This window comes from Canis aureus, chromosome 34 (assembly GCF_053574225.1).
Source record: "Canis aureus isolate CA01 chromosome 34, VMU_Caureus_v.1.0, whole genome shotgun sequence".
Lineage (NCBI taxonomy): Eukaryota > Metazoa > Chordata > Mammalia > Carnivora > Canidae > Canis > Canis aureus.
The window spans coordinates 17,781,088-17,805,085 of record NC_135644.1 but is presented as its reverse complement, the minus strand read 5'-3'; the positions used below and the strand labels follow the sequence as shown (position 1 = coordinate 17,805,085).

Here is a 23,998-nt window from a genome sequence, read left to right as displayed (position 1 = left end):
TGCATTTCCCTCCTCTTACAAACTTTTAAAACTAAATTCGATAGTTGACTGTTGAACAGGTTTCACCTGAACGGTAAACCTCGGACAGTAGACGCGGTGTCTCTATTGCTGAGTACCCTATCCGCCCGGAGGGCTGGGCCTGCAGCACAGCAAACACTCCGCCAGGATCTGTCAACCAGCCACTTCAGGTGCAATTAGACCCAAACAACGGACGTTCACGTTTTCACCAGGGAAGGGCTGTTTTTGGTTATAGCAAATGCAGGTTCTGGGAAGCAGATAAATAGATAAAGAAATGATCATACCAAGAACTGCGGTGGGCTGCTTTGCTCTTAGTCTAACAACTCTTGTTTTTCCCAGACCTCGGTTTGTGGTAATATATAAAATGTAATTTAATAAGGACACTACAGGCCCTCAGAGGCGGGAAGGGAGAAAGGAAGAGAAGGAAGGAATGAAGGGGAAGAAGGAAGCCCGAGTTCCATCTGCCCCCTGTGCTCCTAGACGCTCCTCCTTGAGACTCAGCCTGTGCCCCATTGCGCTAAATGTGCACAGCTGGGGAAATATTCCAGCAGACGTGCAAAGCGAAGGACTCCCCCCATCGCGTTCACCCAGTAAGACGTCCTTAAGTTGTTGCTCAAACAACTGCTAGCAGCTGTTAAAGGATGGGAAGCTGCCTAAAATCCCCCCAAGCATTTCTTGCTGATGACGTACATAGGGAATGGAGAATGAGGTTTCCAGAATTGAATGCATTCTTGCTTCAAGCTAGGGGTCGCACCAAATGATACCATTTGATTTGTCAAGATCCCCAAATCCAGGGAGCTACAACAATGTGGCTGTCCCTAGTTCTTGAAACAAAAAATGGATGTATGACTGTTTTGGCATAATTCATTTAAGCATAATTCACACAATTATAAAGTTCCTGAAGGCCAAAACATACATTTTGGTTCACTCTAAAAGCACTTTATACCCTCCAAAGATCTTAATTTGCACTTGTGCTCTATATTCTGAGTACGCCACTGTTCTTAATGCGTGTGCTGTGCTTCACACTTCCTTGACGGTATTAATCATTTCATTTGTAGCTGGCTAACGCAGAGCTTGCCTTACAGCAGGACGCAGAAAAGCACCGGAGGAGAAGACTAGAAAAACAGGCAGGGGGCAGCCCCGGTGGCCCAGTGGTTTAATGCCACCTTCAGCCCAGGGTGTGATCCTGGAGTCCCAGGATTGAGTCCCACATCGGGCTCCCTGCATGGAGCCTGCTTCTCCCTCTGCCCGTGTCTCTGCCTCTTTCTCTCTCTGTGTCTCTCATGAATAAATAAGTAAAATCTTTTTGAAAGAAAGAAAGAAAGAAAGAAAGAAAGAAAGAAAGAAAGAAAGAAAGAAAGAAAGAAAGAAAGAAAGAAAGAAAGAAAGAAAGAAAGGAAAGAAAGAAAGAAAGAAAGAAAGAAAGAAAGAAAGAAAGAAAGAAAGAAAGAAAAGAAAAGAAAAGAAAAACAGGCAGGGCCTTCGTATGCCATATTAGGGAGCTAGGGCTTTATCCCACCAGCAACAGTTTTAAACTTCATGCAAAGGAATCATTCGGTCAGATCTACATTGCAGATTTTTCACTCTGGTGATATGTGGAAGATTGATGGGGTAAAGAAAAAGGGACAGCAAAATGAGAAGGCAGGCCAGACAGAGGGCCTACAGCCTCGCCTCCCTAGCGTCTTCCTTGTGATCTTACAAAGTCCTAAATAAATTAAAGGGACCCACCCCCATTTCAATACAAAAGCCCTGGGAGCTAATTCTAAAATGGAATGTGTGTTAATTCCTTTAATCCTCTAGTATTTTTCCGTTGTTCAGATGTGGAAATTGAGGCACAGAGTACTTCAATAACTTGGTGACAGGGCTAAAAGGAGTGAAACCACAGCAGTCTGATGTCAGAGCCCTGCTGCAGACCAAGGCACCCACAAATACAATGACATCGTCATTTCCTGGTTCAGATGCCTCAGGGGCCTTCACACCTTTCTGATATGAATCAGAAGCTGCTGCCTCTCTTGTGCACAGGGAGCCCGCATTGCCTTGCATGAAGCAGTAGCCCCTCCTAGCAAAAGAAATACTCCCTCCACCCTACCCCCCTTCCCCCATCAAAATCCATTTCACCAGAGCCAGAACACAGAAGGAAAAACAAAAGAACCTAGGGGCTATGGGAATAAAAACTCCACCACCAAAAACAAAAACAAAAACAAAAAGCACAACTCCACCACCATATACATCTTCCTCTGGCTCCTTGAGAATAATACCAAAGTACTGGAAGCAAGTTAAATCTAGTTGCATGTTTTCCTGGCAAAAGTTTTAGTCATAATTGTTCAAGACGCAGGCTGAAGTTCAAGATGTATTCGAAGGCTGACTAAGGATATAATTTCCCTCCCAGAAAACAGAGACACTACCCAAAGTCATACCAATGTGCCTTGCATGGTAAAAACAAAAACAAAAACTAAGGCTTACATAAATAAGCTTGATCTGGATGGTCTCAGATACATTGAGAGAGATGTAATGATAACTTTCTAGACTTCTAGAGTATCAGGCTGACTTAGCTCAGTACCAGATTCATTATGAAAAACCGGGGATGGGAAATTCACATTCACACACACACTCACTCACAGTTAAAAGGCAAAAGTAAGAGAATGAGAATAAGATGTACCTAATATAATCCAGTAGTAAGCTTCTAGAAAATTCTTCAGAAAGCAAATGTTCTGACATCAGTATTTTAATAGTGCATTAATAGCGGTCACCATTTGGGACGCCCATGTGGCTCAGGGGTTGAGCACCTGCCTTCAGCCCAGGGCGTGATCCTGGAGACCCGGGATCGAGTCCCACATCGGGCTCCCTGCGTGGAGCCTGTTTCTCCCTCTGCCTGTATCTCTGCCTCTCTCTGTGTGTGTCTCTCAGAATAAATAAATAAAATCTTTAAAAAAAAAAAAGACTGGTCACTATTTAAAAGAATCCTAGGATAAGTATATTTGCAGTGACCACCCAGATGACCTGTATTATATGAATTTCATATGAATTTCTGCTTAGAATAGTAAGCATAATTCCAGACAAACAGGCTTAGTCACTTGCCAGTCCAAGCTCTGAGCTCTTCCTGACAATAAGACAGAACAGCAGACTGGAAAATAAAATGCTAGGCCGTGGGAGGAGTATGCCTTTCAAATAGCCACTCCTGCTAACACATACGGTGGCCAGAACCTTCACATCCTATCCAGATTCATTATCAGGAAGTCACACGTTGAGGTTCTCTGAGCACAGAATATATAATAAGAAGCAAAGCGTTTTCTTTTAAACCATGAGTAGTCAGCCCTCAAGTTTTAATTGATTACATCAAACCTGGCATTTTCCGGTCTAAAAAGAGCATGGTGTCACTACTATGCTTAATTCGACACCAAATGACACCCGAGATTATTGCTTTTTCTATGCCCTGAAACCTTACCAAGACTTGTGTCTCAAATTGAAGGAGCAAGAGCGAAAAGGTGCAGAAAATGGTCCCTGGCTTCACAATGCCACCGTCACGCAGACGTGTAGAAGAACTGCTGATTGCTATCGGCCTTCCATCCAAAACTGAGATCATTTATACACAAATTTAGGGCTGTCTTCCAGAAATCCCACAGACATGGGGTCACAGGCTCTGGAGCCAGACTCCCCAAATCTGAAACCTACTTGTGACCCGGGCAACTCGCTTCCCCTCTCTGTACCTTAGTTTCTCATCTGTAAAATGGGCACATTTCCAGGGCCGCGGTTAACGAGTCACAACAGGCTCAGCGCACGGAACCCAGCCTCAGTACACATTAGTTACTGATTTTATAACCACAGCCAAAAAAAAACGTACAGAATTCCCATAGAATTTGCATTTTTAGAGACAGAACGAAGCATATTTGCCTTATTCACCACACTTGTCGGCTCCTTGAGAAGAGTTTCTCGTGGTCTGAACACAGAACCTTAATTTCCCCTTTTCTAATAAAAAGTTCTGAGGAAGGAAATATATAAATAGTAGAGTGATTTAAATCAAAATTGTTATGTGTTCTATCAGAAAAGCACAAACGCTCTTTTTAAAAACAATGCTCAGAATAACACTCTCTTCTTACAGTCAAGGAAATAAGTGCAAACTTCTCCCCTGCTTATATTTTACTTCAAAAAAAATTGGCCTTAACAAACACAAAGATGTAAGGACAAAGGGCACAGATAGCCTGAACAAAAACAATGTATTATCAATCTAAATATAATAGGTAGCTTTCTACCCCCCACCCACCTTCTCTACTTCACCCACTGGACAAAGATGGTAGCACAAGACCCAAAGACTCCTGGTCCCAGGTTTTGTTCAGGCAGTAACCAACTGCCTGGCCAAGAGAGCCAAAGTCCTAGGAAACGGGGACAACAGCAGCATCTGTGTGTTCCAAGGAAGCATTACAAATGTTTTCTTAAAGCGATAATCTTTTATAGTTAAAAACAAAACAATAATAATTTTCAGTACCATAGGAATTCAATGTTGTGCTCAAGGTGGGAGAATATGGAAAAAATTAAATATGAATTCTAGAAAGCCACAGCCCCAGAGACGTAGAAACTGTACAACTTAAATGCCTGTTAGCCCAGGGCACCTGGGTGGCTCAGCTGGTTAAGTGACCCACTCTTGATTTCGGCTCAGGTCATGACCTCAGGACTGTGAGATCGAGCCCCACGTTAGGTTCTGTGCTGGGCGTGGAGCCTGCTTAAGATTTTCTCTCTCCCTCTCTCTCTTTGCCCCTTCCCCTCCTCTGACTCATGCTCACACTCTCTCTCTCTCAAAAAATAAACAGATAAATAAAAGCCTGTTAACCCACCATTATACTTCCAGGAAATGGCAATTCCAGCTCGCAGTATGGCACAAGCACAAAGTTACACACACGAAAAGGATACCAACGAGAGCCCAGAATGGCTGTACATAAAATCTTCCACTGTGTGCCAGGCACTGTTCTTAGCACCTTACACCCTGACCCATCTAATCCTCACAACAAGCCAGGGGGTGACTTTCGGCATGTGCCCTTCTGAACCCAGCAGCTCCCCCAGTACAAGTCCATACAGGGTGACACTCAACACCAGCACCCACAGTGAGGGGAAAATACCCAAGGCCCAGGGGGAGAGAAAAAGTCAGGAACTCTTACTAATCCAGGGGATCCCAACTGAGAAAAGGAAACGGCCGATGGGCTACAGAAGGCCCAGAGAAAGAGGTCAGGTCATTAACCTGACAAGAATAATAGATGAAGTGACTGGCAAAGTACCAAGTGGCAGGATAAGGCAAGGGTTGACCTGCCTTCGCATTTCAAAGGCAGTTCACTGCTATTTTGACCGTCTTAGTGAGAAATGATCATTTCATCACCAAAGAGAGAAAATTAGTTGTACTTCCTTATCAGCTTAGAGCAAGATTAATGACCAGTTAACTTCCAAGTTCCATAATTAATAAGCATTAGCTTTTTATAACTCACAAGAGCTGAACCCCTTGCAAGACTAATTTGAGGTACATGTGCTCTCCAGGCAGTGCAAGGGAGGGTCAGCATGAGCCTGCTGGTCGCGGGAGAAGCAGCAATGGCACAGAGAGTAAGAAGAGCAGCAGAAGTTCAACAGCAGCTGTTGTGTGCCAGCCACTGTTAAGATCGCCGGATGTGTCAGGCACCTAGACGGCTCAGTTGGTTAAGCGGCTGCCTCCTGCTCGGGTCATGATCCCGGGGTCCTGGGATGGAGCCCCACCTCGGGCTCCCTTGCTCAGCAGAGAGCCTGCTTCTTCCTCTGCTCATACTCTCTCTCTTTCTCCCCTTATCTCTCTCAAACAAATAAAACCTTAAAAAAAAAAAAAAATGAAAAGATTGCTGGATGTGAAGAGCCTCATTTGATTCCACAAAAACAGATGAAGGTTCTATTTGTTCTATTTGTATCCCTCTTTAAGGAAATAGACTTAAAGAAGTTGAGTAGCCTGACCACTGTCACAGCGCTTGAAGGGTGACCTGGGAATTTCAACCATGCCAGTTCCTCCGAGACCTCGTACCCTTAACCTGAGGTGAGACAGTTTGAAGCTTCTGTCTACAAATATTTTCAGTTGTCACTTGTTTCACTGAAGTATTTTTTTTTTCCTCCATGTCCCTAGCCTGTGGCGAAAGGGCCACTCTCTATAGAGGCAGAACAAGGTATGTATACATAAGGCACTAACTTAGATGCCCCAAGAACAAAATTCAGTGTTAGTAGTAAGAGCCACCAGCATAGAGAGGAGAAAAATACATGAATCAATGATCATCACTGATGCCAGGTGATGGGTACATCAGGTCCTTCCTACCCTTTCCTACTTCAGGATATGTATGAAAATTTTTACAATAAAAGGTTTAAAAAGGACTTTGACTTATTGACGGTTTATTAAGTCATTTCCTGTCATTTACCAGGCCATACTTTCACACAGTTCAAAATTCAAAATGTTATAAAAGGTATGCACTAGACAGTCCCCCTCCCCATTGTCCTTCTGTTTCTTTGTATAAATATATAGAGATATTCTTAATTTCTCCCATTTCTTTCACAAAAGGTGACATAAATGCACTCTATCTCAGCTTGTTGTATTCATTTAACCATGTAGCCTGGAGATTTTTTCCTTCATGTCAGTGAAAGCTTTTCATTCCCCATTACAGCTGGTGGGTCTCTCCTAACACAGATAGACCAAATACCATATTTAACTGGGATATAGACCAAATACCATATTTAACTGGGATACCTAAGTTGTTCCCAAACTATCGCAGTCACAAAGTGATAAGCTTATAATACATTTCCCTGCCTACTGCACATTTTTTTTGGGTGTACTAAGCATTTCTTACATTTATTTACTTATTCTAACAACTGCATGAGCAGTTGTTTCATGGAACATGAAGCTTAAACAATTTGGAAAATCCTATTTAAAACAGATTGTACAAGGGACGCCTGGGTAGCTCAGTGGTTGAGTGTCTGCCTCTGGCTCAGGTCGTGATCCCCAGGTCCTGGATCGAGTCTTGTATCGGGCTCCCTGCAGGGATCCTGCTTCTCCCTCTGCCTATGTCTCTGCCTCTCTCTGTGTGTCTCATGAATAAGTAAATAAAATCTTAAAAGAGAAAAAAAGAAAATAGCACAAAATTAAAAATACAAAGTATAAATATATCTACTTCTTTAAAATTAAAAAGTCATGCCAATTCGCTAGAGTCCTAAAGATTAAGTTCCTTTCTTCTGAAATAATTTTAGACAACTTAACAAAAATGCCTACATAGAAACACACCTGGCATCTCCTCTCCACCCAGAACACTCTGCAACAGCCAGAAACGCACAGCACTTACACGTCCCTGAATCTTAAGTTTCAACAGGTGCACGGGATATCTGTGTCCTCTCAAATGATAGGCATTATCATCACCAGGTCCCAGATGGGGAAGCTAAGACTTGGTGATGCACCAACCTGCCCTGCACTGCTCAGTGGGTCTGAAAGCAGGCCTACTGGATCCCAAGGCCTTGTGTTTCACAACTAATACACAGAGGTCTCCACAGCGGTCTCAAGCCAATGACTGCATTTGACTACATCTATCTTTTCAAAGAGAGGACTAATAAAAGATAATGCTTTCACTATTAGTTCTCCAGGGAAGAAACACTAAATGTGAAACAAATTCTCAGTTTCCCCTTTGTATTTTCAAAATATCTTTTCTCTCCTCTAAAAGGAAATAAATGAAAGTCCCCTTGAATGCACCCAACTAAATGCAGAGCCCAAGGTCAGCACTGTGCTTGTCCTACAGGCCAGGCATCACCTGACAGGTTCTCTGGCACCTAGAGAGGGACAAACAATGAATCAAAGAGATGACTCAAGGCTTATCCTTTGTGTTGGGGGTGTGTTTGTTTTCTGCTGAGCTCTCACATTTCTAATAATACCCCAGATCCTCGCATTTGTCGAGAAACGAGACTAGAACCAAGGACTGTGATCAACTCTGCTCTAATAACTGGATATGCCAAGGCCCTAAACCCTAAATAGGGGAAGAGAGGCCTCTTCCACTTCAACAGCAGCCCAAGCCGATTAAACATTTGAGGTGAACTTGAGCACCCTTCGACAACAAAATCCACATATATTCTTTGTGTTACAGAGTTAGAATCCACATCAGTGATTCTAGCCAAGGATGCTGCTAGGATGGACGCGCTGCTGGCACATGTTCAGCGCCCGGAAGCCAGAGGGCTGAACACCCTGCGATGACAGGGACAGTGCAGTACAAGGAAAGACTGTCTAGTCAAAAATGCAAAAAGCAGAGATGGCTAAGGGGATTGCAGAGAAAGGCCTTTGTGGCGGAGGTAAAGGGGGGGGGGAGACAGACAAGAGTCAATACAGATATGGCTACATTTTATCCCAGACCTTTCCAGTTACTCTAGGTGAGATAAGAAAATGAGTAGTTCTGCAAGAAGTCAAAATGAGACATGCACTGTACCTGCATATCTACTGCCAAGATTAACCATACAGGGTCAGATTTAAGACCAAAACAACCCCTAGACTTTAAGAGTTCACAGTGCTTTCAGCCACTTCTTCAGAAACAGAAGGGCTTAAATTAATAAAAAGGTACAGTGTTTTAAACTTTCAAACTCATCAAAAAAAAACCTCTCAAAAGTGCTTTTCTTACAGTCATATAAACATCACCTTTATTCAACCTGAAAGGTAGAAAAAGTAAATTTGAAAGTAAAATTGTCTTTACCAAAAGACTATGTTCTCAAGTAGCATTGTTTATATGATGATCTAACAAAAATTCATCAAAACAGTAGGGTAAAAAACGAGGGGGGTGCCTGCGTGGCTCAGTGGGTAACGCATCTGACTCTTGGTTTCAGCTCAGGTCATGATCTCAGGGCTGTGAGACTGAGCCCCACACTGGGCTCCGTACTCAGCAGGGAGTCTGCTTGAGTTTCTGTCTCCATCTCCCTCTGCCCTTCCCGCTGCTTGAGTGCGTGCTCTCTCTCCCAAATAAATGAATCAATCAATCAATCAATCAATCAATCTTAAAAAAAAACAATACTAGGAAAAATAATCTCAGACCCAAATGTTCTAGAACAGGACACCCAGATATAGTCTTAAAACAGATTACATGCACTCATTCATTCATTCATTCATTTATTCATTCATTATTTATTTGGAATGATAATGAGTGATATTCCTTGAAATGTTAATAATGATATTCCTCGAAACTGTAACGCTTCTTTCAAAAGAATTATTTTTATCCGCTTTACCTGCTATTTGTACCGAACCATCCTCACCCAGAAGAATATTACCAGCTTTCAAGTCCCTGTTAGAAAAAAAAAAAAAGAGAGAATGAATTATGGAAGAGAGACATATTACATTAATTCACTCAAATATTTAAAAATATATCACATAATGTAGCCGTTTAACATAATTATCATTTTATAAATATTAAAATTATATCACACATTCTAAAAGTTACAGGGATAAATTGTGATTGTATAGTTTGCTCCTGGGGGATGGTTAGGATTTTAGTAACAAATATTTCATATGGAATCATATCCAGATTCAATTAAATCACTAGTGAGTATATTCTTTGTGTTACAGAGTTAGAGACTGTCCGTTAACTCACCATCCTATCGTGACAGATATCCTTAAATATACAGGCCATATGGGTAGCTCAAGGCAGGGGAATTACAATATCAGTATTACTAATAAATGGTTATTTACTTACAGCTATTCCTAAAGGTTCAAGTAACGCCAACCCTTTTGAAACATATACTCATATTCTAGGCTATTTGGCTAGTGAAGGAATTAGCAATTCAGGTCACAAAAGAAGATGAAATTAGCTTCCCCTCCCTTCTTCATTCCACTATGCCAAAAGTAATGAACATATTACAATGTCTGGAACAGTTCTGCCTACATGAGAAAGGCAGAGATGTTATCCTGTTCAACTGAGCCCATTTCAAGAGGAGCATGTTAACTGATTTTTTTTTTAATGAGTTCACTCGGTACTTTTTATGTTCTGCTTCTATTTCAGTGAAAGCAGATAAACCAATCCAGAGGATATGAATATATTTCATCAAAATTTATTCTCTTGCCTCTTTCTTAAGCACTTTTTTCACATCTATTCGGCCTAGCTGGGAAATAATGGTGATGCCTATTTGCAATACGTGTTTACGTGTTTAATATTCTTTACAAACTAGATACAAACAGAAGATACAAACAGCTGAGTTTAAACATCGTTGGGGAAATCCTACCTGTGAATCTGACCGTTTCTGTGTAGATAGTCTAAGCCTTCCAAAACCTCTTTAAGAATTGTTGCTATTATTGCCTCCTCCAGAACTCCATTCTTGTGTTCCCCTCGGTTGACAATGTATTTTATGATATCCAACATGGAACCTGAGTGGACAGACAGGAGAAGTGAGAACTTTGTGTAAGCATTTCCATTACCTTTCTAGATCGGGCTCCACTGTTGAGAAAATTAAGTGGAAATGTCACAAGACGCGTGTTTATTTAAAGCAACGCATACATGTGCATGGCCGCAGCCCACAACCAGAAACTCTAGATCCAAGCCTGCAAGAGCACTTCTGGCGTGTGAAGAATCCTGGGTCGGGAACCGTGGGATTGTCCAGGGTCACTTGGGGGTTAGTGCCTTTCTCCCACACATTGAGATCTGGTTTCAGTCTCAAAAGGGGGTTCAAGGTGTCTGAACTGAAAAACAAAGGAGGCAGAGGCCAGGGGAATGGACAGCAGTGAAGAGAGACAGAAGCACAGATCTTCCTGAACATCTAGAACACAGGTGGGAGGGAAAAAAAAGAAAAAGTATGTCACCACCAGACCCCGGCCTATAACCAGAAGATTCCTTTCTGCGACTCTAGGCAATCTTTATTTTTCCTTTACTTGACATATAATGTGCTGACTTTCATAATGAAATATATACACAGTACTTTGTTACCATAAACAGGTTACTATCCTCCTCACTGTGAGTTCATGTTTCAACACATATTAATTAATATTCCAAACCTCCTGGTCATTTTAAAAGCTATAATTACCCGGGGGTTCAACATTTCTGAAGAGTTAACAAATGGCTTACCTCAGGACCTGAATTTGGCTCTAGGCTCTGTATGATTAACTAGGAGAATTGAGTTTCCCCATCAGGTTATTACTACACCAGACTAGCTGCTTGCCCCTCATTAAGAGATGTAATGTGATAAAATATCATAAAAGAAAACAAATGCATATTTCCTCCTCAAGGAAACAAAACATCTATTTATTCGTAGACTCTTAAATTTGTTAATAACCTAAAAAACGGTACTTGCACAAATGTTTCATTTTTTTATCCTGTACGAACAAACCATACCAGGCATGTATGCATTTCTGGCCTGCTGAAAGAAAAATGAGCAAGAGTCCACATCTGCCCAGGTCTCCCGGACCTGTGGAAACCTGTTTAAAACCTGTTCTTACCTAAAGCCTAGGGAGAGCGACTAAATTGGATTCTTTTAAAAATAAGACAATGACATTTTCTTTCAAGTCCTCAAGCAAGAGGATAGGGGATATTTTCCAGCTTATAAAAGGTTAATTGGGATCAGAATCAAGAGAGGAAATAAAGTCCTCCGCTGGAGCCGAGTATTTGGGGCTGCCCAGGGTCCCAGGTCACCAGAATTTCTCAGTCTCGGCAGAGCCAGTGGAACCCGGAGAAAAGAGTCCCTTTGGTGACAAAGCACGGGCCTCCTCCTCAGAGCCAAGGAGCAGTCCCAACACTCAAACACTGCGGTCTGGCTCCAGCAGGCTGCCTTTTTTTCTTTTTTCCCCTCATTTCTTTCTTTTCGTATTTAATTAAAACCCAAGTAGGCACTCAAGGAAACAATGACTAATAGGATTGACAAGACTGGGAACAGAAGGGGACCCAGCTCTCCCAGGCTCCCCACTGAGACCTGTACAAGCTGACCCAAGGCAATTACAGCTTATTTGTCCTCTCAGTCCTGGGCCTCTGCTAGATCCAAGAGTTTCTTGAAAAAAAGAAAAAAAAATTAAGATGCCTCCCTGGTTCAGCCTTCACTGGAACTAGGTCTGCAAATGAAAATGGGCTCTACGATATAAATTCTGCTGTGCCCGTTTTGGCTTCGTCCAGGCCCTGCAGAATGTTCTCCTCTGCTCCTAAACCATACTTCATGTCTGGGAAAGAAACAGGAGTGAGAGATGGGGGTATGCTGGGTGTTACAAAGGAAAACACTTGGGCTTTCTAAACTTCGATTTTCGTGTCTGTAAAACGAAGGTGGTAATTCTTGTGGCATAGCATAGCTTTCAAGTCAACAGGTGCCAGTGCCACGAATTCCAGCGCTAACAGCAGCTGTGTAGGTGACCTTGGGGAAGCCGCCTCATGCTCCTGAGCTTTTGGTGAACTTTCAGAAAAGCAGGGACAAACATTATATGTTCTCATTCATTTGAGGAATATAAATAATAGTGAAAGGGAATAGAAGGGAAGGGAGAAGAAATGGGTAGGAAATATCAGAAAGGGAGACAGAACATAGAGACTCCTAACTCTGGGAAACGAACTAGGGGTGGTGGAAGGGGAGGAGGGCGGGGGGGTGGGGGTGAATGGGTGACGGGCGCTGAGGGGGGCACTTGATGGGATGAGCACTGGGTGTTATTCTGTATGTTGGCAAATAGAACACAAATAAAAAATAAATTTATTATTAAAAAAAAAAAAGGAAAAGCAGGGACAGTGACACCTGCCATTCAAAGACACCGTCCTGACGAAACAAGGTCCGTCAATGACCTAGTCGTTACTCTAGCCAGAGTAAGTGTCCAGTAAAGCTAATGGTTATTATTACCATTCTCTATCAAATAGTGATGTTAAAAGATTAAAAGAAAAAAACTATGGGCAGTTGAAAAGCCTCCTAAATTAAATCCTCAATGGCTTTCCTAGCTTCAGTGATCCGAGGCCAGAGGGAAAGTTCTGCTGTCTTTTCAAATGCAAATATAGAAAGAAAATAGTGCTACTCCTGATCAACACTGCAAGTAAATATTTTAGCATACAGAAAGCTTTTCTCCGTTTTAATTGAAATAATATTTACTGAGCACCCACTGGGTGCCAGGTTCAGTAAGTGAGGAGGACATCAGGCCGTGCTCTCCTCCGCAAGCCCGCAATCTCATCTAACCCTGCGCTGTCCGACCCGGTAGCTACTAGCCCTCTGCGGTTATTTAAATATAAGCTAATAAATATTGAATAGAAATTCAGTTCCTCAGTGACACCAGCCACATGTCAAGTACTCAAGGGCCACGTGTACCTATTAGAAACTGGAGAGCACAGCTCTAGAATATTTCCATCATCACAGAACCCGGACCGGCGCTGAAAGAATTCATTATATTGCAATGTGTTAAGGACCTGAACAATATTAAAAACAAAGAGTTTTAAAGAGGAAGGACTGGTTAACTTTTTTCGACGAGAGTAGGGGTGGCTGCAGGGTGGTTGTGACCTGTTCCGGATGGCAGCACATGGAGAAGGAAGGACAGACAGGGAGGGCCGAGGAGCAGGCCAGGTGAGGTGTGGAAGACCGAGGAGCGCACAGGTACTTAGGGAGCCTCCCCCCACCAGGCAGGCCAGGCCATCAGTGGGCACAGATATTCTAGGCAATGTAATCTGGGCTTCATTCTCTATGTAAATAATAAACAAGCAAAACTTATAAATACAAAAGTGAGGCGGCCAAATGTAAAGTCTTACTGAATATGCTGGCTCGCACAAAAGGACAAAAACAACAGCAACGGCAAACAACAGAACCTACTTACCTCCACTTAGTAATTTCATGACCAGCCAAAGTTCATCTTTTACCACAAAAGAGGTGTAATAGGTCACTACATTGGGATGGCTGCACTGACTCATGGCTTGAATTTCTTTCTATAAAAAAAAAACAACAACAACAAAAACAACATAGTACCATGGGGTAAAAATCAGGGAACAAAGCACAAGGAGCCACAATTGAGTACCCGGGCACCTCTGCTACTTGGAAGCATGCCTGCGGGGGGCTGCCTAAACCATTAGCCCAACGAAGGTCCAGGCAACTACTTCACCCTTATTCTCAACGTGCTAGAACTGAGAAAGGCCTCTTCAGGAGACCACAGAGCCCTGGGGACCAGGCACAGGACAGAGCAACTTGGGGCAGGCCTATTACCCAGCTCAGCCCCTGTTCTGCAGCCTCCCCGGGGAGAGGGAAGACCGCCTGTGTCCTCAGAGGACGGGGTCCCACAGGCAGCCTCCACTCGGTGGGCCTTAGCTCCTCCCTCATGCAAAACAGTTTCGGTCTCTCAGGACTGCTGTGATGTTGTAATGAGCAAATACATATGAAAATGCTAGAGCATAATTTCCCAAAGTATTTCAGGGCAGACAGTCCATCAAGGGGAAAAAAAAAAAAAAGAAAGAAAAGAAAAGGGAGGGAGGGAGGCTAGTGATAAACATCATGTCCTACACCTCACTCTAAAAGGGTCACAGGGGATGCCTGGGTGGCTCAGTCAGTTAAGCGTCCGTGTTCAGCTCAAGTCATGATCCCAGGGTCCCACATCCAGCTCCCTGCTCAGTGAGGAGTCTGCTTCTCCCTCTCCCTCTGCTGCTCCCCCAGCTTGTGCTCTCTCCCTCTCAAAGAAATAAATAAAATCTTTAATAAATAAATAAATAAAAGGGTCACAGGGAATTATTAGTACTGTTAAAGGCTCTGAGAAGTCCCGCGGTAGATAAAGTCATTGTTGAACCCATATTAGCAATGTAGTTAAATAATGCTTTGTGTGTCACCGTATAGGAAACTACTACTGAAGAGAAATAAGCTTTCACACAGAGACATAAAACAATAAAGTTCTGAAATCAAACAAATAGGCTACTTCAATAAACCACATTTTCTTCCAATACTCAAGTTCCCCTCGGTTTTGACGTGCCGTTTTAAGTGATTGCCAGATGACTCCCCTAAATCTTCAGTCAAATGCTAACCCTCAGTCAAAGGCACCAAACCAGTATAAACCGCTTTCAAGGTGCTGTCCAAAAGCCACAAAAAATAGCGTAAGTCATCAAAGAAACCTCATTTATGCTATTATGTATTTATGATGAAAGAAAAGTATAATTTATGCATCTTATAAATATTTTCAATAATAATGAGCATCTAGTTAACTTTGAATTAGCTTCTAATTTCCTGGCCAGAATATTCCAATTTGAGCAGCAATCTTTGCACATCCAGTACTGCTTGATCCTCAAATTGCCAAGACCCTGTATATCGGATAACTTGGCCAAAATACCATGACATATAGAAACATATATATTAAGGTTTGTATGTGTGTCACAAGTGCTTTTGACCAAAGATAAGTATAGAAGAAAATCATGAATTTTTCCATCTTCATTATACAGCAACACCTTCCCTTCAGCATTCCCTTCATCCATTTAGCTAATTACAGGTTTTCTAAATCTGACACTTTTCAATTCGGCTACTCCTGTCCTTTAAACAAGATCCGAAACCTGAGGTCTAGTTTCCATCTGTTTCTGGTGTTAGGTTTTGATACCACAAGATGCCTCTGAAGGAGAAATGGAACACTGCCCGGACCAGTCCTATCTCAAGTCACTCGTGTCTGCTCATTGTGGGGAGGGATGGCCCACTTTGGAGGCCTGCAGTATTAGGCAGGGTCCCCTCTAAAGAGATGCCCCCACTGCTCATAGAAATGAATGAGAATAATGTTGTTTGGAAAGTATGGGTGCCCTACATTCTCACCATTTTATATTGAATGCAAATGCATGCTTGTCTAGCTTTCTAACTCCAAACTTTTTTTTTTTTTTTTTTTTAAGATTTTACTTATTTACTCATGAGGGACAGAGAGAGAGAAGCAGAGGCACAGGCAGAGAGAGAAGCAGGCTCCATGCAAGGAGCCCCGACGTGGGACTCGATCCTGGGTCTCCAGGATCAGGCCCTGGGCTGAAAGCGGGCACTAAACCACTGAGCCACCCAGGCTGCCCTAACTCCAAACTTTAATACCACTACTGAAAATGATCAATAAATAAGCAATGCCCATATGAAAGGAAATTCTTCCGCACTGAAGCAAAATTGGGCCAGAGTCTGGAAAAACACGTTTTCTCTTGCTTTCCCTTTAGATGGCCAGTATCACTTCCTACCCAGAGTATCAGGTTCTCCAACATTGCAGTGAGCAAACCATACTGGAAGAGGGGGCAGAGGGGGCTGTTGTGTGCATGCATGGGTGTGTCGGTGTGGTGGAGGGAGAACCAGAGAGAAGGAAAGAGGGGAACAGGAGACGGAGAGAGGGAGGGAGAGAGAGGAAACTTTTAATTAACCTAGGGAGAAACTCGTTTAAATAACCTGTGGGTAGAACTTATCAAATCCTAATACTTTGAAATTTGGGGTCTAAGAGGTACCAACTGGACATGTAAAGGTCCTGAGGATTTAAAAGAAAAAAAGAGGGAGGACACAGGGGTGCCTGGGTGGCTCAGTCGGTTAATCGCCTACCTCGGGCTCGGGTCAAGATCTCGGGCTCCTGGGCTCCACACTTATATCTATGTAACTTCTATTTCTACTACAGTCTGAATATTTGTGCCCCCTGCAAGGTTCATAAACTGGCAGTATTAGGAGATGGGGCTCCTGGGGGTGACTGAGTCTTGAGGATGGAGCCCTGATGGAGATTTGTGCCTTACAACAGAGACCCCAAGGAGTCCCCCCTCTTTCTGCCACATGAAAAAGCCATGAGAAGTCTGTGACCTGGATGAAGGCCCTCACTCGACCCCACCCTGCCAGCACCCTGATCTTGGGCTTCCAGCCTCCAGAACTCTGAGGAATAAATTTCTGTTGTATATAAGCTACCAAATCTGTGGAATTTTCTAACAGCAGCCTGAACTGATTAAGATGATAATATATTATTTTTCATATCTTATATTTTGAAAATATAAATACTTCTTTTTTAAAAAACAAAGAGTTTATTTATTTATTCATGAGAGACACAGAGAGAGACACACAGGCAGAGGGAGAAGCAGGCTCCCTGGGGGGAACCCGATGTGGGACTTGATCCTGGAACCCCAGGATCACGCTCAACCACTGAGCCACCCAGGTGCCCGAAAATACAAATATTTCTTGAATCAAATGTTCTTTCCACAGAACTATGCTCTCCATTTCTTTTCCAAACAATGAAGATAGCTGCTATTTGAATCCTTCCTTGGTAACAGCCTATCAGCTAAATTATCCAAGCTTTTCCCAATGCCTTAACTTCACTCAACAAGAGAGGCAGAGCCATTTATTCCCAAACATATTCATTTCTTCTTATCTCTAAAAGTGACAAAAATATTGCCCAAAGATGAATGAGGATGATTATATATATATACATATATATATATATATATATACACACACATATATATATTTCTCCAATTCTCCCTACAGGATGAATGGGCTCTAATACTCCCCTAACTAGGTCACAATCCCTAGATGTGTGATTTGGAGCAATGCTTCTCAAACGTGAATGTGTGCACAGATCACCTAGGGACTGTGTGAAAATGCAGATTCTGACCCAGTCAGTCTGGGGTGGGGCCTGAGATTCCGCATTTCTAGCAGGCTTCCAAATGATGCTGACCCTTTAGGTCCCAAACACCAGACTCCGAGTGGCAAAGTGGTAGAAGGCAGCCAGGCACATGGCTGTGGCTGGAGGGCGTGTGAAAGTGAGGGTGACAGGGTCACAGCCCGAGGCGGGGAGCAAGCCCAGAGGCACCGCTGGCTGCGTGTGACCAAAGAAAAGGGTAAGGAAGCAAAGACAGAAAAAAAGGGAGATTACTATTAAAGTGGTTTGAATTTCACAACTATGGGAAGGGGTAAAAAAGTCAAAGGGAGAGAAAAACAGGAGGTCAAAGTCGGAAGGACTTAAGAGAACTCTGAAGTCCAGGCAACACATCTGCTGAAATTACAGTCAAGGAACAGAACACAGTGGCTCCCTTGGAAGCCTAGCCAGACATTGTCATCAGGTGCCAAACCAAGCTACGACACAGGATTTACCCTTCCCTGTGGATCGAAGAGCTGGATCTGCTTCGTGCAGCTTCTTCTGAAACACATCACGAATGAAATTTCACAGGAGTGGGAAAACCGGCCTAAAATGGGATAGCAAGAGAAAGGCCTTCCCATCTGCTGGCACTGAAGTGACAGCCACAGCAGCATCCCTCTGCGGGCACGAAGTGGGCGGAAGACAGACCCAGAGGGACACCCAGGCGCTGCGGCTGTGCCAGCGCCGCCACGTTTGTACTCCTGGGGCATGACATAGGCCTCTAGGGTGGGATATTCCAGGTTTGGTGGGGAACACACACACAAAAAAGTATCCTACCACAGAATGTCCTGGAAATATGATCGCTTGGGAGGAAAAAAGCTACCAAAAAACCAAAAACTGGAAAAAAAAAGGGGGGGGGGGGAATGTGTTTAAAATATGTATGTGGATATCCTAATACTTCTATATGGCCTTTGTTCCCCCAGCCACCACCACCAAAAAAAGAAAGTTTCTCCTATAAATGGTAGAGTACAAACAAGAACTGTGATTAACAGGAGTGGCAGAAGCCACTTAGGAAGGGCTCCTCTCTAAGACACAGCTGCCTTGGAAGCTTGGCTGAGCCAAGGCCCAGCTCAATTACTTGGGCAGGTTATCCTGTGACCTTGAACTTCAGCCTCCTTTTGTAAAAGGAGATTATTAATGCCCTCTACATAGGATTTTTGTGAAATAAGCGAAATGAGAGCTAGAAAATCCCTTGCAGGATGCCAGCACTTAACACAAATGCTAAAAGCCAGTCTAAATGTCTCAGTGCCCTCTTTTCGGGTGACGCTGATCACTTCTCTTGAGTGTCCTAAGTTACTGACTGAGCCTTGAAGGTGCAGAGAGAGATGCGGGCAGCAGTGCCCACCTTTTCCTGCAGAAACATCACATAACACGCCCGTGTGTCCTGCTGGCTCTAGGAGTGTCCATAACGTGTGTACAGGTCACTGGGCCATGAATTCGTAGCTTTATTTCTGACTCTACATTGCCTCCACCTGGGGTTTTCCTCTGTATTTCACCCTGTGTTTAATTTATACCGCCCGGTCTTATTTCATGTATGATGGTACACTGCCTCAAACCCTTTTAGGATAAGGAGTCTAAGCATAGGGGTGCCTGGGTGGCTCAGTGGTTGAGCATCTGCCTTCGGCTCAGGGCATGATCCCAGGGTCCTGGGATCCAGTCCCACATCGGGCTCCCTACAGGGAGCCTGCTTGTCCCTCTGCCTATGTCTCTGCCTCTTTCTGTGTCTCTCACAAATAAATAAATAATATCTTTTAAAAAAAGAGTCTAAGCATATATTTATGATGTAAGGGGTTCAAAACACAGTGGTGCCTACCTGGATGGGTTGGTAGAGTGTGCTATTCTTGATCTCAGGGTTATAAGTTCAAGCCCCACACTGGGTATAGAGATTACTTGAAAAATATCATCTTTTAAAAATAAAATAAAATAAAACACCAAGCATAGAAAACAGTTTGAAGTTCTAAGAATTAGGAAAAGTTAAAGCTTTGTTTCTTTTGTCCCTAAAACCAGGAAATTCACAAAGCACTGAAAGGAAAGAAATTTCATTAGGGAAAGGGAAGAGTTTAAATGGATTCTGAATTCGCAATATTAAACTATACTTAACCAAATTAGCATATTTTCGCAGCTTATGTAAATCCTAAATAGATTCTTCTTTATCTGATATTGGTGGCAAAATATCCTACTCAGCCTTAGTTAGCAATCAAATCTCTCAACCTCCAGTATGTGCAGTTAAATCTGAGAAGATGTCATTTCTAACTTTATTCTCAAGCAGTGGTTTTCAACCTTGGTTGCACATTGAAATCACCTGGGGAGCTTTAAAAAAATAAATACCAGGGCCCGGATCCTAGCCCCAGAGATGCTGATGTAAATTGGTTTAGGATAATAAGCTGGGAATAAAATTTTTCAAAAGCTCCCAGGTGATTCTAATGTTCAGCCAAAGTTGAGAACCACTGCTTTCGAGCTAAGCACTGAAATGCATCATTCCTTCAATGAAACGCTGAAACATCTACCTTCCAGGCACATTTCCACACTGCAACTTAATCTTAAAAGGAAAAAGCATGTGTGATTTATAAACACTATCAAATGAAACATACATTTCTAAATGCAAGAGATAACCAGACACCTCTCTAAAATGTATGTAACATCCTGCAAGCTTTTAAAGAATTCTTTAAATGATGATGAGAATCCTTCTCCAAATGATTCCTTAAACAACTTTTCAGAAAGTGGTTCTCCAGCTTGCAATTCCCTACCATCAGCATCATAATGAAGGGTAACCTAACCCCTGTTCATAAATACCCCAATATTGTAAGTAGCAGAATTAAAACAAAGACAAAACCCATAAACCTCACAGTGATCTCAAATGTCCGCCACAAAATGGGAGGAAAAGATCGACAAAGCTCTTATAAGAGCAATGTATTTTTTGGATTGCCATTTTCAATCACGAAAATGTCAGTAGGAGGTATTTCTAACCATAAAAAAATTATATATCACCTGTGCGGCAAAAACTCTTGCCTCTTTTGGAGTAAGAACATCAACAGGGAGAAACCGCCTCAAGAAAGAGTAAGTCAAATATTTTGACTTGCACCCTTTCCAAGCGGATCAAGCAATGCTCCTTGCCATTTAGTCTTGTAGTTACCTCCATATGACTTGGTATCTGTGTTTATGCAAGTACCGTCCACTGAAGGCAAGATCAGAAATGGGAAAAGTTTAGGTATTTTGAAGATGGGGAAATATCGTTTAAAAAAAATAGAGGACGAGGGGAGCATGAATTCTGTGCTAGCCTTAATCAGCGTTTGTAGAGACGTATTTAAAACTAGAGAGGTAGACTGTCATGGGCGATGGAGGGCAGGAAAATCTCTCGAAATCAGCAGGGCAATCACAATGGGTAAATGTCTGCTTGCTGACAGCATAGGATGTACATCCCAGGGCCTACAGCTTGGGTGATGATGTCACAAAGTTGGACACTCTGCAAAAACTGTCCAAAAAAAAAAAAAGAAAAGGAAGAATTTTGCTCAAAAACATAAGAAGCCACTGGTACAGTATTTTTCTTCAAAAGAAACAAGGAGGGGGAAAGAACTCAAAGAATAAAAACGTGGTGTTGAAATACTATCGGAAAACCCAATGGGGGGAAGCCAATTTCTTCCAGAGTTGGCTGAGGAGTTCTTCAGCAAACAGTAATAAGGATGCCCTATGGGTTCTGGAAGCTCTTAAGTTGGCCCTCATGGGATCTGAATCAGATTCAGCTATCAATAACTGCTGCATGGTCATTTAATTGACTACGATTGGAAGTCCTGGAAAAAGTAAAGTTGAAGATTTCATTAAAAACAGAAACAGGAAGACTTTTTCTTGTCAGCCAACTGACGTTGCTGGAAACCTCCAGGCCAACTTTTAGCACAGCTGCTCTATTTGGCTTCGTCACCAAATGATGAGAATATGAGGTCAAATGTGTCTTTTCTGTGGTGCCCCCTGGCCCACACCCGGGTTGGAGGGGGTGGCGGTGTGGGGAGGACTACAGTCTGCAGCCTGGGGCTGTGCCAGGAAACAGCCCTCCTGCAGAAGCAGCCAGAGCCCTGCCCAACACTCGCCAACCTTCTCCCTGAGTATCCCACAGTCCTTCTGTTTCCACGGCAGCTAATTAATTGTGGAAATAACCAAACCAAAATAAAGATAACAGAGGAGAGAACAAAATCATCTGTCTCAACCCAAGCCAACAACATTTTCCAGAAGTCTACGAGGACGGCAAAAGTGAGGTATAGAAAATAAACGACGTATAACTAAAGTCGTATCCAATCTAGGCATGTTTTCCCCACTTTCTCCTCCTCTGAAAATCAGTAGTGTGCTGGGTCTCTTTGTGACTGAGCACATGTAAATCCAGAAACATGTGTCCTTGAAATATTCATTTCTGCTTACTCTATGGGCAAAAAAATGATCTCATTTTTTAAACATGAAAAACATTAATGTTTTTAAACATTAAAACGTTAAATATTTTAGCAAGCCATTCCTAACAAATGTAGAAAAACACCTAAAAGTAAATTCAATTAGTATATTTATTATCCGAATCAACTATGACTTTTAAATTTGATGTTCCAAAATGAAAAATGTTTTCTGCAACCAAATCATATGTATTCCCAGCTAATGTAACTTCAGAGCTGTAACAATAGTTTTGCACATGTAATATATTCTCTAATTTCTTAAAAATGTTTATCTTCAAAATGTCCAAAAATTTCCCATTCTTAATCCTGCCTTCATTTGGACTATATTTTAGTAAACACAAACACCAAATTGTATGAAAATGTTTACAAAAAATAAGCAAGGGACAAATAGCAGTACAAAATTCAATGTTTGAGACCTGAAATGCTCAAAATGGTACATTCAGTGAAGCTGGCTTGTATTTTAATGCTATACGCTTGGTAGAAAAGATTCTACAAGAAACAGCCAAATGCAATTTGTTACCACATATGATGAGGAATGAGCTGGGATATGAATAATTAATTCACTAATTAGAAAATTCTTTCGTTCAAAAAGCATGGAAAAATATTTTTGTTTATATAATAAAGAGAACACACATTATAGCTTCCAGCTCTTCATTTATTTATTTTTTTGTATATTTTTTTTATTGGAGTTTGATTTGCCAACATATAGTATAACTTCCAGCTCTTTAAGTCGACGTCCTCAAACCGGTGTAATTTTTTTTCTATAACAAACAAGGCTTACAAAAGTATTGACATAATTACAAAACTGTTTTTTTTATTTGTTTTTTAATTTGTTAAGCCTCAATTAAAAGGTGAACTCATCAAGTTAGAAGAACTATTCAAAGGTCCCATATAATTTAATCTTAAAAGTATAGGAGAAGCCTAGGTCGGATAACTAAACTCTTAGGGGATAATTAAACTATTCTCTTAAATGACCATTAGGCAAAGTAAGTATCCAGAATAACCTACAAATCATAGCTCATTCATTCCTTTAAACACAAAGAAGGAGAGTAGGAAGAAAGGGAGAGATGACTAGAGAGGGAACAGCAGATCAAGAGAAGAAAGAATAAAATAACATTCTAGCAAAAAGCAAAATGAGGGCAGTGGCTTTGTTCTGAGGGAAGTAAGCTCTTGATTTATCTATGAATACCATCAGTGAAACACAGCAAAATATCCTTATCGAGATGATATAGGAAGAGAATGGCAGATGCCAGATTTCTTTCCAGCCAAAGACAGAAACTCATTATGTACATGAGAGGCAGATGGCACACTGTGTACCCAAATCTATGCCTTTACAGTGGATCGTTTTTGCTATCCTATAATATTGGAGTGACTTGATTCTATCCTGAGTTATAGGGCATAATTTGCTAGTGTTCAGTGTTTCTGTTCAAGTGATTATCAAAAGGAATTTCATTAAAAGGATTAATTTTTCAATACGCAGAACCATCACTTTGGTGATGAAAATATGTTTTGTCATCTAACAGAATTCCTTACTGAATAAATGAGGAGACTGAGGGCCAGAGGTGAAAGCGATTCCTCTCAAGTCTGCGATCCAGGCGAGGAACACAGACCCTCTGACCAGGAAGCCACTTCTCCTCCACACAAGTTTCAGCAACCATGTGTAGCCATTGTTCTTTGAAAGGATTCTGCTCACATTTGTCACTCACTGTATGATAAAACATTATAATGATCAGTACATATTATTTCATAATGGAATCCCTTCACTAGATCTTTTTTTTTTTAAGATTTTATTTATTTATTCATGAGAGACAACAGAGAGAGGCAGAGACACAGGCAGAGGGAGAAGGAGGCTCCCTGTTAGGAGCCTGATGCGGGACTCAATCCCAGGACCCCAGGATCATGACCTGAGCCAAAGGCAGACGCTTAACCACTGAGCTACCCAGGTGCCCCTTCACTAGACTTTTTTTTTCCTTTCATTTTTTTCTCCTTGAAGAAACAAGCTCTTTGC

General features: G+C 42.1%; 1 protein-coding gene across 11 annotated transcripts in view; it reads right to left on the bottom strand.

The window, feature by feature from the left end:
* The window catches only part of STK39 (serine/threonine kinase 39), a 316,325-nt gene that overhangs the window by 203,207 nt on the left and 89,120 nt on the right, over nt 1-23,998 (bottom strand). For all 11 annotated transcript variants that reach the window (XM_077883571.1, XM_077883578.1, XM_077883573.1 and 8 more), the window contains exons 3-5: nt 13,781-13,889; nt 10,249-10,390; nt 9,259-9,314 (exon numbers count right to left, since the gene is read on the bottom strand). In XM_077883571.1, coding sequence (XP_077739697.1) covers nt 9,259-9,314; nt 10,249-10,390; nt 13,781-13,889 — 307 coding nt within the window. The remainder of the gene's footprint in view (nt 1-9,258; nt 9,315-10,248; nt 10,391-13,780; nt 13,890-23,998) is intronic.